Below are 12536 nucleotides of genomic sequence, written 5' to 3'. Positions count from 1 at the left end.
GTCCGTCGTCGGAAAGTGGTTCTCGTTCAACAACCGACTCATCTCTAACTCTCTTCAAAGTTCGTCGCTACGAGAGTTCGGTATAAAATGAATTTTTTCTTCAACTTCTCGGTAAAATCAATCCTAATTTCATCGAACCGCCGACACGATCGTTTCTGATTTCCCTTCGGATCTCGAGCGTATCTCGAAAATTTGTCTGTTCGGAAGTCGAGACACACGGTGGAACGATTCGGAGGCGGTTCGGTAAAAGTGGAAAAGCGTTAACCTACATATTCATTCGCGCGGCAAATCATATTCAGTTGGCAAAATGAAAACGGCTCCGCGATACATCCCTCGCGTACACCTACGCCTAACCGGATGAATAACGCGTTAACTGTACGCGCTGCTTCTGCAACGTTATTGATAAAACGTCGCGTTGGAACGAGCGTGGTTTTCCGAGGGGGAAAAAAAGAAGAATGGTTCTTTTTTCGGCCCGTCCTAACGTCAGGCGAAATTCACGAACATTTGTTCTTGAAAACGTTCCCACCCCGGCGCGCCGCTCGCTCTCGCGTGTCCTCGTTCCTTGATAAATCGTGGCCGGCCACGATATTCAAGAGGATGAAGGAAAAAGGGGAACGTCGAACGATATCGATGACAAACGAGTAATCACTTTGTTACGGGCAAAAGGAAAAACAGCGGTTCGGGTTGCTCTCTGAAAAATTCGGTCTCTCTCCCTGGTCCGCCGTCACCAGGGTTTCCCGGTAAGAATGAAAGTCGCTTTCAAAGTGCAATAACGTGTAGCAGGAAGTTTAAATACCGAAGTATCATTACTATTTATCACATAATAACGTGAAATTGTTAAGTATGAATAAATTGAACAGGCTCGGAACGCACTGTTGCGGTTTATTGATTTTTTTAAATTACCACTCTATACCGCGGGGCGCATTAACAGGCATTAATTTTGCTGTCGTTGCGGGCTGCAACAATAAATTGCGCCGGTAATTAAAGCGTCTAGCGGGAAGAAAGGGAAAAGAAAAAGTGCATAAAGTGCAGAACAGTTCTTTGCCGTGTTTCTTACCAAAACTCTAGTAATTCAACGTTCCATCCTTTCTTTCTCTTTTTTTTTTCACTGATGAAAGTATGACTGTTCAAAGCTGAGTAATGGAAAAAATAAAGAGCTTTCTAAATTGAATTTAACATTAATCAGCGAGAGTGGTAAATAAGATTCTTCTTCTATTTTGTTACACCTGGCTAATAATACACCGGACAGCCTGTAGATATCTAAGCGACGTTGACTTTCAATTTACATTCCCAATAAATTCGCTTCCCCGTGCAGTTATGCAGCTACCTATGCCCGCAACGTATGTCACGTACACAGTTGAACACGTGTTACGTGAACTACCACTGTGTATAAAGGGTTTGTATGTAGGGGAACGGATTTGAGAGATGGTAGGGGTAACTGGAATGCCGCCAGCTTTCCATGTTCGATGATTTCGCATTAAACTTAAAATGTACGACCCCGCTAGGTGGATGTCGCGAGAACGACAAACGAAGGTTTATCAAAGCACCGATAAACGGGCATTTTTATATGTAGGATAGTGGACATTCTCTAGTATTAACCTTTTTTGGCTACGGGGCAACCCTAACGCAGACGTGGTTAAAAAATAAAAATAACAAAATAACAATCTCGTGATATAAAATAAAATAGAAATTAAATACAAGAAATCGGCAACTATAAAAATAACAATGCAATAATATTCTGCTCTACCAAAGTTAAAAACGATTGCGAAATTCACCGTCTAGGGTGACTAAAGTCGTAGTCACTATGACTTTCGTCGTAGTTTAGTTTATACAAATATAATCTTCACCTAATTCCAATAGAACCAGAATTCGTTTCCACCTTACCATCGTCAAATCCCACATTTATCAAACCGACTATCCACGAGAATCTCTCCAAAGTTACGTTACGAGGGAGATAAAAGTATCTACATGATGAATTTTGGAATTTTAAACGAAACCCTCGAATACGATTCTATAAACATTCTTTGAAATATAAAAAGAATTCTGGGATCGTAGAATCATAGATTCCATGAAATATGCAGTCTTCAAAGTATTAGGACACTACCTCCTTGATTATGTCTGACTACAAACAGCTGTTTCCACTGGTAACGAATGAACCGCACAGACGGTTTCCTACTATAAAAGATTGCAAATAAACGCACGTGATTATTTGCTTACAAGATAAATAAAAATAAACACAAAGAGGGGATCTCGTTTACAAATAAATCGTGAGGCTTATGCAAATAACAGTAACAATGGAAACACGATGTTTAACTCGTGTAGAAATACAATGCTTCATTTGTACATAACAGATGTTGTATCTTTAACAAGATGATAAGGAATGTTTAGTCAAGCGATTTCTTCCAATTGTACCGTTTATCATTGTACGTTACAGCGTTTGTGAAACTGCATTTCATGGATTCCATGATTCTTACAATTTTATTTAGGATCTGATATAGGATCCAAATTTAATGTCACATCTTCAAATTGAAATAAAACGGGAAGTATGTGATTTTTCTATGGTTTCTTTATTTTAACACAAAGTCTACTGTATGACATTAATTATCAAAGACAATATTATTCAAATGCCCTTCTCGGATTTTTTTATGTTTCACCCAATTTTTCATTATATATTCACACAAGTGGAATTGAATTTCATCAATAGCAACTGTGATTTTCTTGCTCAGCTCTTCAATAATCTTTGGATTATTGGTGCAAACCTCACTTTCCATAAACCCCATAAAAAAATCTAATGGTGTTAAATCATCCGATCTTGGCGACAATTGGTATCTTCTTCTCATGAAAAATTACTCGTTTATTAAATTTGGTCAAACGTATCAAGCTCGCAAAAAAAAGCGGAGAAGGACCGTTGAATGATATTGTTTTCCATAATTAACGTCATAAAATAGACTTTGTATTAAAATATAATAACCATACAAAAATCAAATACTTTGCGTTTTATTTCAATTCGACGATGTGACACTCAATTTGGATAACTCTATAGAAATGCATGGCCATCGGTGTTTAGGTAAATGAAAATGATACTCACGGGTGTTTGGTGAACCGGAGTAACGGGAACAAGCACAGCTAATCCTCGTCAAAAACGGCACACACTCGTAGCACTGATCCAGCACAAGAAACCAGTTCACTTTGGTCAAATAATCGCACGAAACATCTACAACTACTCCGGATTCCATCCAGGATAAGAAAAGAAAAAAAAAAGTCAGTCACTTCTTCTCCATCGCGAATGTCCGTTTCATCCGAACCGGAAAACAGTTCTTTCTACTTCACCATTTCATCCACCTATCTCTCTCTCTCTCTCTCTGTTTATCTGTGCCTGAAATATAATTCACCACTGTATATAGAGTAGAGGTTATGTCAACACGAACGTAGCTCGAAGCGAATACGAGCGATTGAATGCACATCTTTTTGAATAATCAGGGTTTCCCGCGTTTTTATGGGATAACTTACTTGGTGCACCGTGTCCGTGGCACGGGATCCTTCGTTTCATAACCACTTGTTATCCGCGACGATCACCTACCGTCGTCCATCTCGGCTCGCGTTGCAAGCAAGTCCGTGGAAAACATGGTCCGTGGAAAATCGCAAAAGCAGGCTCGTTCGCGGCCGCGAGGTGGCCACGAAACGAGGTTAACGGCACTCGAGACGCTCCACAGTGGCAGCCTCCCTCGAACGCGTCGCTTCCCGATCAGCTGCACTAACCTCACAAATCAATCGGTATCGAAGGAAATGAGAGAGAGAAGAGAAAAAAAATGAAATAAATTATGAACACAGTCACCGTAAAATCACGAGTGCAGTCGTGAACCGAAGCTTTTTTCTTTTTGTTTTCTTTCACCAACAACAGGGACGGCACTTATGGTAACCCACTTTCGAGCGACATCGTTTTTTACCCTTTCGTTTCGTATCCAGGATGTTGGGTATTATCGTCGGGTCGCGTTACTTCCGCTAGCTTCCACGGTACACCGATCTAGGGTTTTTACGATCACTGTCAATTTTCAACACTGTCACTAGGACACCAGCTGACAGCGTCGAGATGGTGACGATGAAAACAGCCCCTCGCCTTGCTCCATTTAAACGACGATTTTACCGTATCATTTTATTCCCAATTACCTCTCGAAACACCGTTCCCGATCGTCCCTCGAGTCGGCGGATAATCTCGTGGACATCGCGAAGGATACTTCACGAGGGCATACGCGAAAACAGCGAAGGTACGACGGGAATGGTGCACGCATCGAATAACCTCGCGCAGCCAAAATGGTGGACGACACTCCCGTGTTCCGCTTTAACACGATCCCCTTCGCGGCCTCGTCCACTTCCCTCGGTTAACAACCCCCGTGTAGACAGCTTCGAAATCGCGCGAAGGGTAGGCACGAATCTTGAACGGGATCACAAACTATCGAGACCGTAAAATGGCGAAGATTGAGATCGAGTCGAGTGCACTGGAACCGCCTTTTGGTGCACAACACAACACACTACCTACGCGTTAAGTGGACCACAAGGCTGGCGGGTCGACGCGTTCCTTTTCACGGATTCGCGTCCCTTCACGGCTGATCCCTAACGACGTGGGCACGGTTTGTAGGGTCGAAAAAGGGCCTCGGCCCGGTCACCTGATCGTGGCGTGGAAAAAAGCTCCACGAAAGACGACAGCTTCGAGAGGCTCCTCGTTGAGGGCATTCCAGCGCAGGCAGGGTGGACCGAAACGAACGCCGCGCCATCTGACGATTAAACCGCTGACCCGACGACTGCCATGGCCGCGCAACCAACCCTTGCGTCAATAACAATTGAATGACATAGAACGCGTGTCTCGCTGCACCGTTCGCGTCGCCCCGCGCCAACGTCATTCTTTCGCTAGCCGATACTCCTCATGTCTGGAAAAAGATTCGCCGCCGGAAAATCGAAATGTTCTTCCTCGCGTGTTACAACGCACGATATTCGACGGTATTTTCGTTAACCGCGAACGGAACTACAACTAGCGGCTGCGCGATTCGAACTGAGCGCAGCTTCGCATGGGAACCGCGACCCGAACACGGAAATACACGAGCCCGAACGAACGTAGCCGAAACCCGAGTCTCGTCGAACGTCGAGACACCTGGAAACGATCTATCGAACTTTCAACGCGACTTCCTGTCGATTTTAAGGGGTGAAAAGTATCCTATGGTCAGACAGCGACCTATTCGTTCAATAAGTGGATCAAACCAATGTAAACCACGTCGAGGCAAACAGAATAATATCGATAAAAGGTTGAGAATCAACCCACTGATGTTTACTCGTCGTGCGCTACATCGTAAAATCATTTCTAACGATGCTTTTAACCCTTTGATTGATTTTAAAAGGGCTACTATTTGTTGTTTGTATCGTTTTTATAACCGACACTTTTATAATTGATCCAATAACTCTGTTACTGAATATGTACTATCAATTTTGTATCAAATACGCTTGAATATAAAAATTTTATCTTATACCTTACCTGGCGATTAAACAACAAATGAATCGTAAAAGTTGTTGAAAATATTCCTAGTGTAATTAGCAAAAGAATAAAATACTAATTTAGTAAAAATTTACGATCACATTATGTTGTAATGTTCAAAATTCCAGTCCCTAGTTTCCTCTTCTTCTTCTCCCATGTCTACAGGAATAGATTCCTCCACTTCCGGTATCTGGAACATCGCCTTACATTAATTTTTTAATCTTTTAATTATATCTTATTTACTGATTTACACGTACTGGTTCTCGGATCACTGATCGAAGATAATTAAGCTCTTGATCTTTCTCTAATCGCCATTGATTACGCTCTTGACATCTTTTATAATGCATCAACCAAAATCCAAGGTAATTAATTGGGTCGTACGGTTTCTTCGCGACCAATTCTTTAATCGCCATTTTCAGTGGTAATTGCAAATGATCCCTCAACCATTTACCATCAAAAGACAATTCTATTTCATCCATGTCACTAGAAGAACATTCTGATTCATCCTCTTCCTCTTTGATAGGTTCTTTCAAAATTAAATTTTTATTTTAATAAAAATTAATAGTTTTATATAATTTCATTAACTTACCAATCCCGGGTTTTATCGTTTCTTCAACCTGCTTATCATTATCTTTGTCCTTATTGTTTTCAGAAGAATCCTCAACTTTACCATTTATTTCATCACATATTTCTAAGTTTGTTGTATAAGGTAAACATGTCGGTTGGTGTTGATTAGGCATTAAATTTGTCATCAACAGTTCTTTCAAAGTTTCTTTGCTGATGAAATTATAGAACGTTTTAAATGTTGAAACTCTGTGTTCCGTGTATTGAAAGGGAAAATTTTACCTTTTACCTTCCGGGTCATGGATTCTTCTTCCAATTTTTTTCACAAAAACATTCAAAGGATCCGGGAGACTCGTATCGCTCGCCAATACCTGTTTCTTTTCCATTTTGTACAATTTTTATCCTGAAACGAGTAAAATAATTAAAGCAAAGAAAATAAAACAACTTGAAATCGTAGTTTAATTGACAGTCTACGTTCGATGGTTACACAGGGTGATCAGTGAAGAATTGTTTACTCAAAATTTTAATTGCTTTCGGAACTAATTACCGAGCTATATATGTTGCTCTATTTTTTCATTTACATTCCACTAAATATCAGAACAATATTTATCTTCAATATCTTCGTAAAAACAACTCGCTAAACAAAAATATAACAGACAAATAACAAATAAGCTATGGAAGTTTATGCGGATTTATATTTTTATACGTTTCCTCTTATATGTTTTCCCTGTATCTTTCCACATTTAACAGTGATTATGGGTATATAGCACGCTGCTATTGAATCGTGCACATATTCACGATATCCTTGCGTCAATCTTCCAAGCAACAGCAATAAATCTCAGAAAGAAACAGTGCCTTCTAATATTGTCATTTGCAATGCGCTATTTATGAGAAGATTCAGCGATAACGATGTGAGACTGTCAATCACGGCTATCCGATGTTTGCGTAACCCGCTGTTTTTCAGTACGCTTACGCCTTTGGTCTGGTTAGAAGCAGAAAAGGATAATCAAAGATAAGAAAAATATGACCGTAGGAAATTTATGAGATAAAGATTTTTTATGGGCCCCGGTTGAAGGCAAACACGTGCGACACGCATAGTGATCAAATTCTTACAGGCGGCGCATAAATATATCAGGGATCTTATCGAAATGCAAATCATCCGATCTCAACTAGGATCTTCCTGCTAAGTTCCATCAAGATTGCATGAGTCAGTTCGGGAAACATCTCACAAACAGGCAAGCCAGCTGCTGCGTCTTGTGCATCTCGTTTAACAGTCAAAATCGAGATGCTCGATGAGAATCCGAAGAAGGGTCGGGATAAAAGGATTACGGTCTGGCCGCAATGGCTGGCTGCATGTACACGTGAGTATTGAGGGGGCTTCAAATGATCCCTTTTCCTTTCATCTAACGGTGACGATTCTCGATTCTCCATTAATCTTAATTGATTCAACGATCGCTTTCAATCTACAGTAAATCTGTAACAAAAGTATAATCATTATTACATGTAGTATTTGTTGAAAGTTTACACGCAAGATGTTTGCTCGACGTGAAACTCGATTAAGATGCTCTAATATAATTGCTGGAACATCGAGATGCACCGTGTCCCGTACATCAAGGCGGTTGTAGAGATGTGCCTATGAATGAGCTAATGAAATTACTCTCGCATCCGTTGACGCAACTGTTTCATGGCCGTTTGTGACAGTCAGCTTAGTTGTTATCGGAAGTGGCCTCGCGAATGGCTGGGCATCACCGTACTTGGCTCAACTGACATCAACGGAAGCGAACATGCCTTTGAGACTGACAGACACCGAAGCATCCTGGGTGGCGTCCCTTTTAAATCTTGGCCGGTTCACCGGCGCTTTGCTCAGCGCACTGTGTCAAGGTAAAGTCCTTTCTTCGTTGTCGGACAGAAAATTTGTCTGCCAAGCTCCATTAGCTGTTTCCCCTAACGACAATGTATAATTACAATTTATACCTATCTGGTAAACTCGCAGAAATTATTCCATTAAGAATTACCAATTTGTTCCATTTAAAGGGTTTGTTTTGGTATAAATCCATCGTTGATCAGTTCGATCCTCTCTTCCAGCCCACGATCGAGTGACCAACCAAGGCAAACAATCCAGAATTAATTCAGAATTCGATAAGAACAAGGCAGCCACGACTCAGGACTCGTAGAAAAACGTGATACAAAATCATGGTACGTGAAAGGAAGATGCAAAGCAATGTAATAAAAATTTCTTTGATCCAACAACAAGGGATCGTTAGTTCTGAGTTGCGGTGATCTTGTTCTCAGGGAAATTGTATCTTTAACGCGTTGCAACCTCGTCTTCAGAGTACATCGGACGAAAGAAGGTGCTTCTGGTCAGTGGAATACCGTTGGCTGCAAGTTGGGTGTTCAGTATCTACGCCACGTCGGTCTCGTGGCTTTACACGTCGAGATTCTGTTCAGGAATCGGCTCTGGAATGATATGGTGCGCTATATCCTTGTATTTAAGCGAGATCGCCGATCCCAGCATCCGAGGATCACTGGTAAATCTTTATTAATTTCTTCGTTTCCGCAATCTATGAAAAAATAAATAAATTTAAAAACATGCTTCGTTTATTGTTTCGCAATAGTCAAAATAGTATTTTTTTTTTTCATAGACAGTTAAATCGATTGATAAAAATTATATTTGTGGTCACGTCCTCAGATATCCTTTAACGTGAACGCATCTTCCGTTGGTATGTTCCTGGGAAATGCAATGGGTCCTTATCTGTCCATGGAGATGTTCGGGTACGTGAGTCTCGTCCCGAATATCCTCTTCATAATCCTCTTCAGCATGATACCCGAATCACCCTACCATTACCTTCTGCACGGGGATATCGACAAGGCCGAGGCATCCCTGAAGTGGTTCAGGCGAGAAACCGATGTGAAAGCCGAGATCCGGGAGCTTCAGGAATTCGTCGAAGGGGCTGAAACTAATATTTTCGTCAAGTTAAAAGAGTTCCTTATGCCTGGTAATTACCTTTAGCTAAGCGTTTAATTTTATTTTTTATCTTACATTTTTGTATTTTCTTTTAGATAATTTCAAAAAAGCTCTGATCGTGATCGGCCTCTATGTATTTTCTTACATGACCGGATACAACGCTCTCAACTCTTACGCGGAAATAATCCTCACAAGAAGTAAAATTACTATAACACCCAGCCTTGTAGTAACGATCCTCGGGTTTTCAACGATCTTGGCGGGTTTAGCAGCAACTTTACTGGCTGATAAATTTGACAGAAGATTCTTTTTAATCATCTCCGGCGTAGGGACGTCTATGTCGTTGGCATTGTTAGGTCTACATTTTCATCTTCTTTCTTTGAACTATAACGCGGCAAGTCTGACATGGTTACCTATATTTTCTATGTTATTGTTCAATTTATCCATGTCCTCGGGGCTGCAAGCAATTCCAAGTACTCTGTTAGGTGAAATGTTTAATTCTAACATGAAAAATATAGCATCGATGTGCGTGAATACTAACAATTCGTTGATGTCCTTCACCAGCGCGAAAACTTATCAACCCTTTGTAAACTTGGTTGGCGAAAAGTACGTGTACTGGACTTATGGCATTTGCTCAATATTCTCGGTACCATATGCTCTCTTTTTGATCCCGGAAACCACGGGTAAGAGTCTCTTGGAAATTCAACAATCTACGAAAAAATAACAGAACTGAATTAAATTTAACTTGTATGGTAAGGAAGGAAGTCTACAGGGCCGGCCCCGAGATTTTGGGGGCCCGAGGCGAGCTCCAAAAAAGGGCCCCTTCACATATATGACATAAAAAAAGTACCTCAAATAAAATTTATAAAATTAACATTAAAGCTTGTATAACTAATTTAGATTTCCATTTACATCGATTAATATTCAAGTAAACATTACTCTTCTTGCATTCTTAGACGCTAAATCGTCTTATGGGAGCCCTGGAAACTACGTTGCTCTATGCTATCCCTGACTGCAACCTATGATTCCGCTCATGCTATAAAACAGTCTCCATCGAAACATTCGAATATACATGCTAATTATACAACATTTGTTAGCTCAAAAAGTAATTTGTAATTAATTATAAGAGTAAAATTTATTTCATTTTCGTACCGGATATTCTTGTTGAATCGAAAGTAGATGTTGCCTGCAATAGTCAGCCTAAAAACCTTCGTCAATTGCAGATTACTGAAAACTCGTATGTATTAACTAATTAACTTATTACAAACAATTTATGCTCGTATATGAAACTCTGAAAACTTATCTTACTATTTTCTACGATGCAAGAAGAAAATACCGCTTATTTCCAAAACTTTTAGCGGGAAATTGTCCGAACCTCTTGCTCTTTCCATAGCTGTGGTAGCACTGACGTTTGTCACGTGGTTTCCGCTGGAAACTTCAGCGCGCTTAAAATTTGAATTTATCAAGTCAATTTAACCTATCGTTTAACGATATTAAATTAGTCGACAAATATTTAACTATTTTGTAGCGCTTCATCTTGTTACTTATAATTCATCAATGAAGAGAACACGTGCGACAAGTTCTGCAAAAAAAGAAAATAAAGATGATTCCAATAATGATGAAGTGGAAACAAAACCAAAGGTTTGTCAATAGTACAGGCCATGTAGATTTTTGATAATTAAACTAAATAAATTTTTGCTAGGATTCTGAACAACATTTAGTGGTTGAAAATTTACAAGATGAGAAACTGAGTGACATGTTAGAACCATCATCAGAAGATGTTAAAATTTCTGATCAAAAACAGAAAAGTAAACTTAACTTAAAGAGTCTAAAAGATAGTAAGTCAATTTAAATAATATTATGTAGAAGCTGAGTCATTTTAAAACTAACATTTAAACATTAGCTTTAACATTTATATAATTTGTTAATATAGGAAATAAGAGAAGCAATCAAGAAGAGTTGGAACCAAATACGCTTCCTTCAAAAAATAAAGTTAGAGCAGTGGTAGATCTTAAAATGATGCAAGCAGAACTAAAACAGTTAGAGGATCCACCAACAACTGCATGGGAGAAGGAACTATGTTCCAATAGATTGCCATATTCATTCTTTGATTCTCCTTGTGAAGAATTAGCTCAAAATTTGTTAGGTACTCTCAATAGATATTTTCTTTTCTTAGTCTTTTACAAATGGATTATTATCACTATTAATGTACGTATTACATTTAGGAAAAGTATTGGTTCGTTACCTAGACAATGGAACTATTTTAAAGGGTAGGATTGTTGAAACAGAAAGTTATTTAGGAACAATGGATAAGGCATCTCATACATATAAAAATAAAGTTACTCCTCGTAATATGCCAATGTACATGCCACCTGGTACCATATATGTGTATATGACATACGGAATGTATCATTGTTTCAACATATCTAGCCAAGGTGAGTCAAAATCCCTAGCAATTATTTAAAAAAATATCTAGGTGTAGTATATGTAGTTTGAAATAATTAAAACAAAATATAACAAAGCGTACCTAGTACAGTAAGAAATATTTAGAGTCAGGAGGATATGTGCTAATTAAAGCAGTGGAACCTGTGCTTGGTCTTGATTATATGGAATTACTAAGAAATATGAAGTATGAAAAAAATAGTAGAGAAAAGAGAATTGTGAAAAATGTACAATTCTTCAAAAGACATGAGCTTTGTAATAGTCCATCCAATATTTGCATAGCATTTGTCATTGATGAAGATAACTTCAACCAGAAAAAAATTTATGAATGTAATAATTTATGGGTAGAATATGATCCTTACATAAAATCAACTACTATTGTAGCAGCAAGTTCCCATAATGATTTCGAAGAAAAAATGTGCAGATATTATGTGTTAGGAAGTTCTAGCGTCAGTCATAGAGATATTAAATCTGAAGAACATGCTTATGTTATTTAAACATTTCTTCCTTTTTCATGTGCAATGTTCTGCCACATAGAAATCTCATGGTAAGATTTTAGGTGAAGGGTGTGCTGTTTTGATAAGAGCTGTTGAACCCTTGGAGGGTATGCAATATATGAGTAGTCAACGAACTTCAAAAGGAACATCAAGTACATCTAAAAAGACACAGAAAAATTTTAAGACACACGAATTGTGTAATGGCCCATCAAAGTTATGTATGGCTTTTCAACTCCATAAAAGTCACAGTAAATATTCTTTGTGCACTTGGAAAGGTTTGTGGATTGAAGATGGTGACATAGAGAATATCGAAATCGTGAAATGTCGTAGAATAGGAATAGATAACTATGGAGAAGAATGGACCAACAAGCCATTGCGATATTACATTCACGGTAACAAAGCCGTGAGTAAACGAAACAAAGATGCTGAACTACTATTAGGACTAAATTAAATTATAATCAATGTAATGTGAACCAAAATTTGTTTTTTTGAGACGATTTAATATATTGCACGAATTTATATTTCTATGATCCTATGGTGTTTTCGG

The 12536-nt window shown here is 38.9% G+C and overlaps 3 protein-coding genes across 19 annotated transcripts in view; 2 read left to right on the top strand and 1 right to left on the bottom strand.

Moving 5' to 3' along the window:
• The window catches only part of rho-5 (rhomboid-5), a 133390-nt gene extending 127804 nt beyond the window's left edge, over positions 1-5586 (bottom strand). For 3 of the 16 annotated variants that reach the window (XM_034324612.2, XM_034324613.2, XM_034324616.2), the window contains exons 1-2: positions 3511-5586; positions 3089-3376 (exon numbers count right to left, since the gene is read on the bottom strand). The gene's annotated coding sequence lies outside the window, so the exon portion shown is untranslated. The remainder of the gene's footprint in view (positions 1-3088; positions 3377-3510) is intronic. The other 13 variants (XM_034324611.2, XM_034324615.2, XM_034324608.2 and 10 more) reach the window with 12 other exon arrangements.
• A 1495-nt stretch (positions 5587-7081) lies between these two features.
• On the top strand, positions 7082-9774 carry LOC117604510 (facilitated trehalose transporter Tret1). The gene is made up of 5 exons (XM_034324624.2): positions 7082-7449; positions 7790-7969; positions 8420-8616; positions 8778-9084; positions 9149-9774. The coding sequence occupies exons 1-5, from the start codon at positions 7374-7376 to the stop codon at positions 9772-9774; spliced, it is 1386 nt and encodes a 461-aa protein (XP_034180515.1). The 5' UTR covers positions 7082-7373.
• A 373-nt stretch (positions 9775-10147) lies between these two features.
• On the top strand, positions 10148-12516 carry LOC117604511 (putative 3-methyladenine DNA glycosylase). Of its 2 annotated transcripts, none has more exons than XM_034324626.2 (6): positions 10148-10287; positions 10579-10691; positions 10753-10888; positions 10984-11196; positions 11276-11485; positions 12052-12516. In XM_034324626.2, the coding sequence occupies exons 1-6, from the start codon at positions 10230-10232 to the stop codon at positions 12438-12440; spliced, it is 1119 nt and encodes a 372-aa protein (XP_034180517.2). In that variant the 5' UTR covers positions 10148-10229; the 3' UTR covers positions 12441-12516. The 2 variants fall into 2 exon arrangements, with proteins under 2 accessions (XP_034180517.2, XP_034180516.2); XM_034324625.2 differs by having other exon boundaries at positions 11601-12189.
• Positions 12517-12536: the final 20 nt, after the last annotated feature.

Source organism: Osmia lignaria, chromosome 7 (genome assembly GCF_051020975.1).
Source record: "Osmia lignaria lignaria isolate PbOS001 chromosome 7, iyOsmLign1, whole genome shotgun sequence".
Lineage (NCBI taxonomy): Eukaryota > Metazoa > Arthropoda > Insecta > Hymenoptera > Megachilidae > Osmia > Osmia lignaria.
The sequence above is the reverse complement of the archived record's forward strand: the minus strand, read 5'-3'. Positions and strand labels throughout refer to the sequence as shown.

Excerpts from the sequence above, each read along its gene's own strand:
- LOC117604510 (XM_034324624.2), top strand. The coding sequence starts at position 7,374 with ATGCTCGATGAGAATCCGAAGAAGGGTCGGGATAAAAGGATTACGGTC. Across the intron at positions 7,450-7,789 it reads ATGGCTGGCTGCATGTACAC|TCAGCTTAGTTGTTATCGGA; the intron begins GTGAGTATTGAG and ends CGTTTGTGACAG. Across the intron at positions 8,617-8,777 it reads CCAGCATCCGAGGATCACTG|ATATCCTTTAACGTGAACGC; the intron begins GTAAATCTTTAT and ends TCACGTCCTCAG.
- LOC117604511 (XM_034324626.2), top strand. The coding sequence starts at position 10,230 with ATGTTGCCTGCAATAGTCAGCCTAAAAACCTTCGTCAATTGCAGATTA. Across the intron at positions 10,889-10,983 it reads CTTAAAGAGTCTAAAAGATA|GAAATAAGAGAAGCAATCAA; the intron begins GTAAGTCAATTT and ends TTGTTAATATAG. Across the intron at positions 11,197-11,275 it reads ATTAGCTCAAAATTTGTTAG|GAAAAGTATTGGTTCGTTAC; the intron begins GTACTCTCAATA and ends TATTACATTTAG.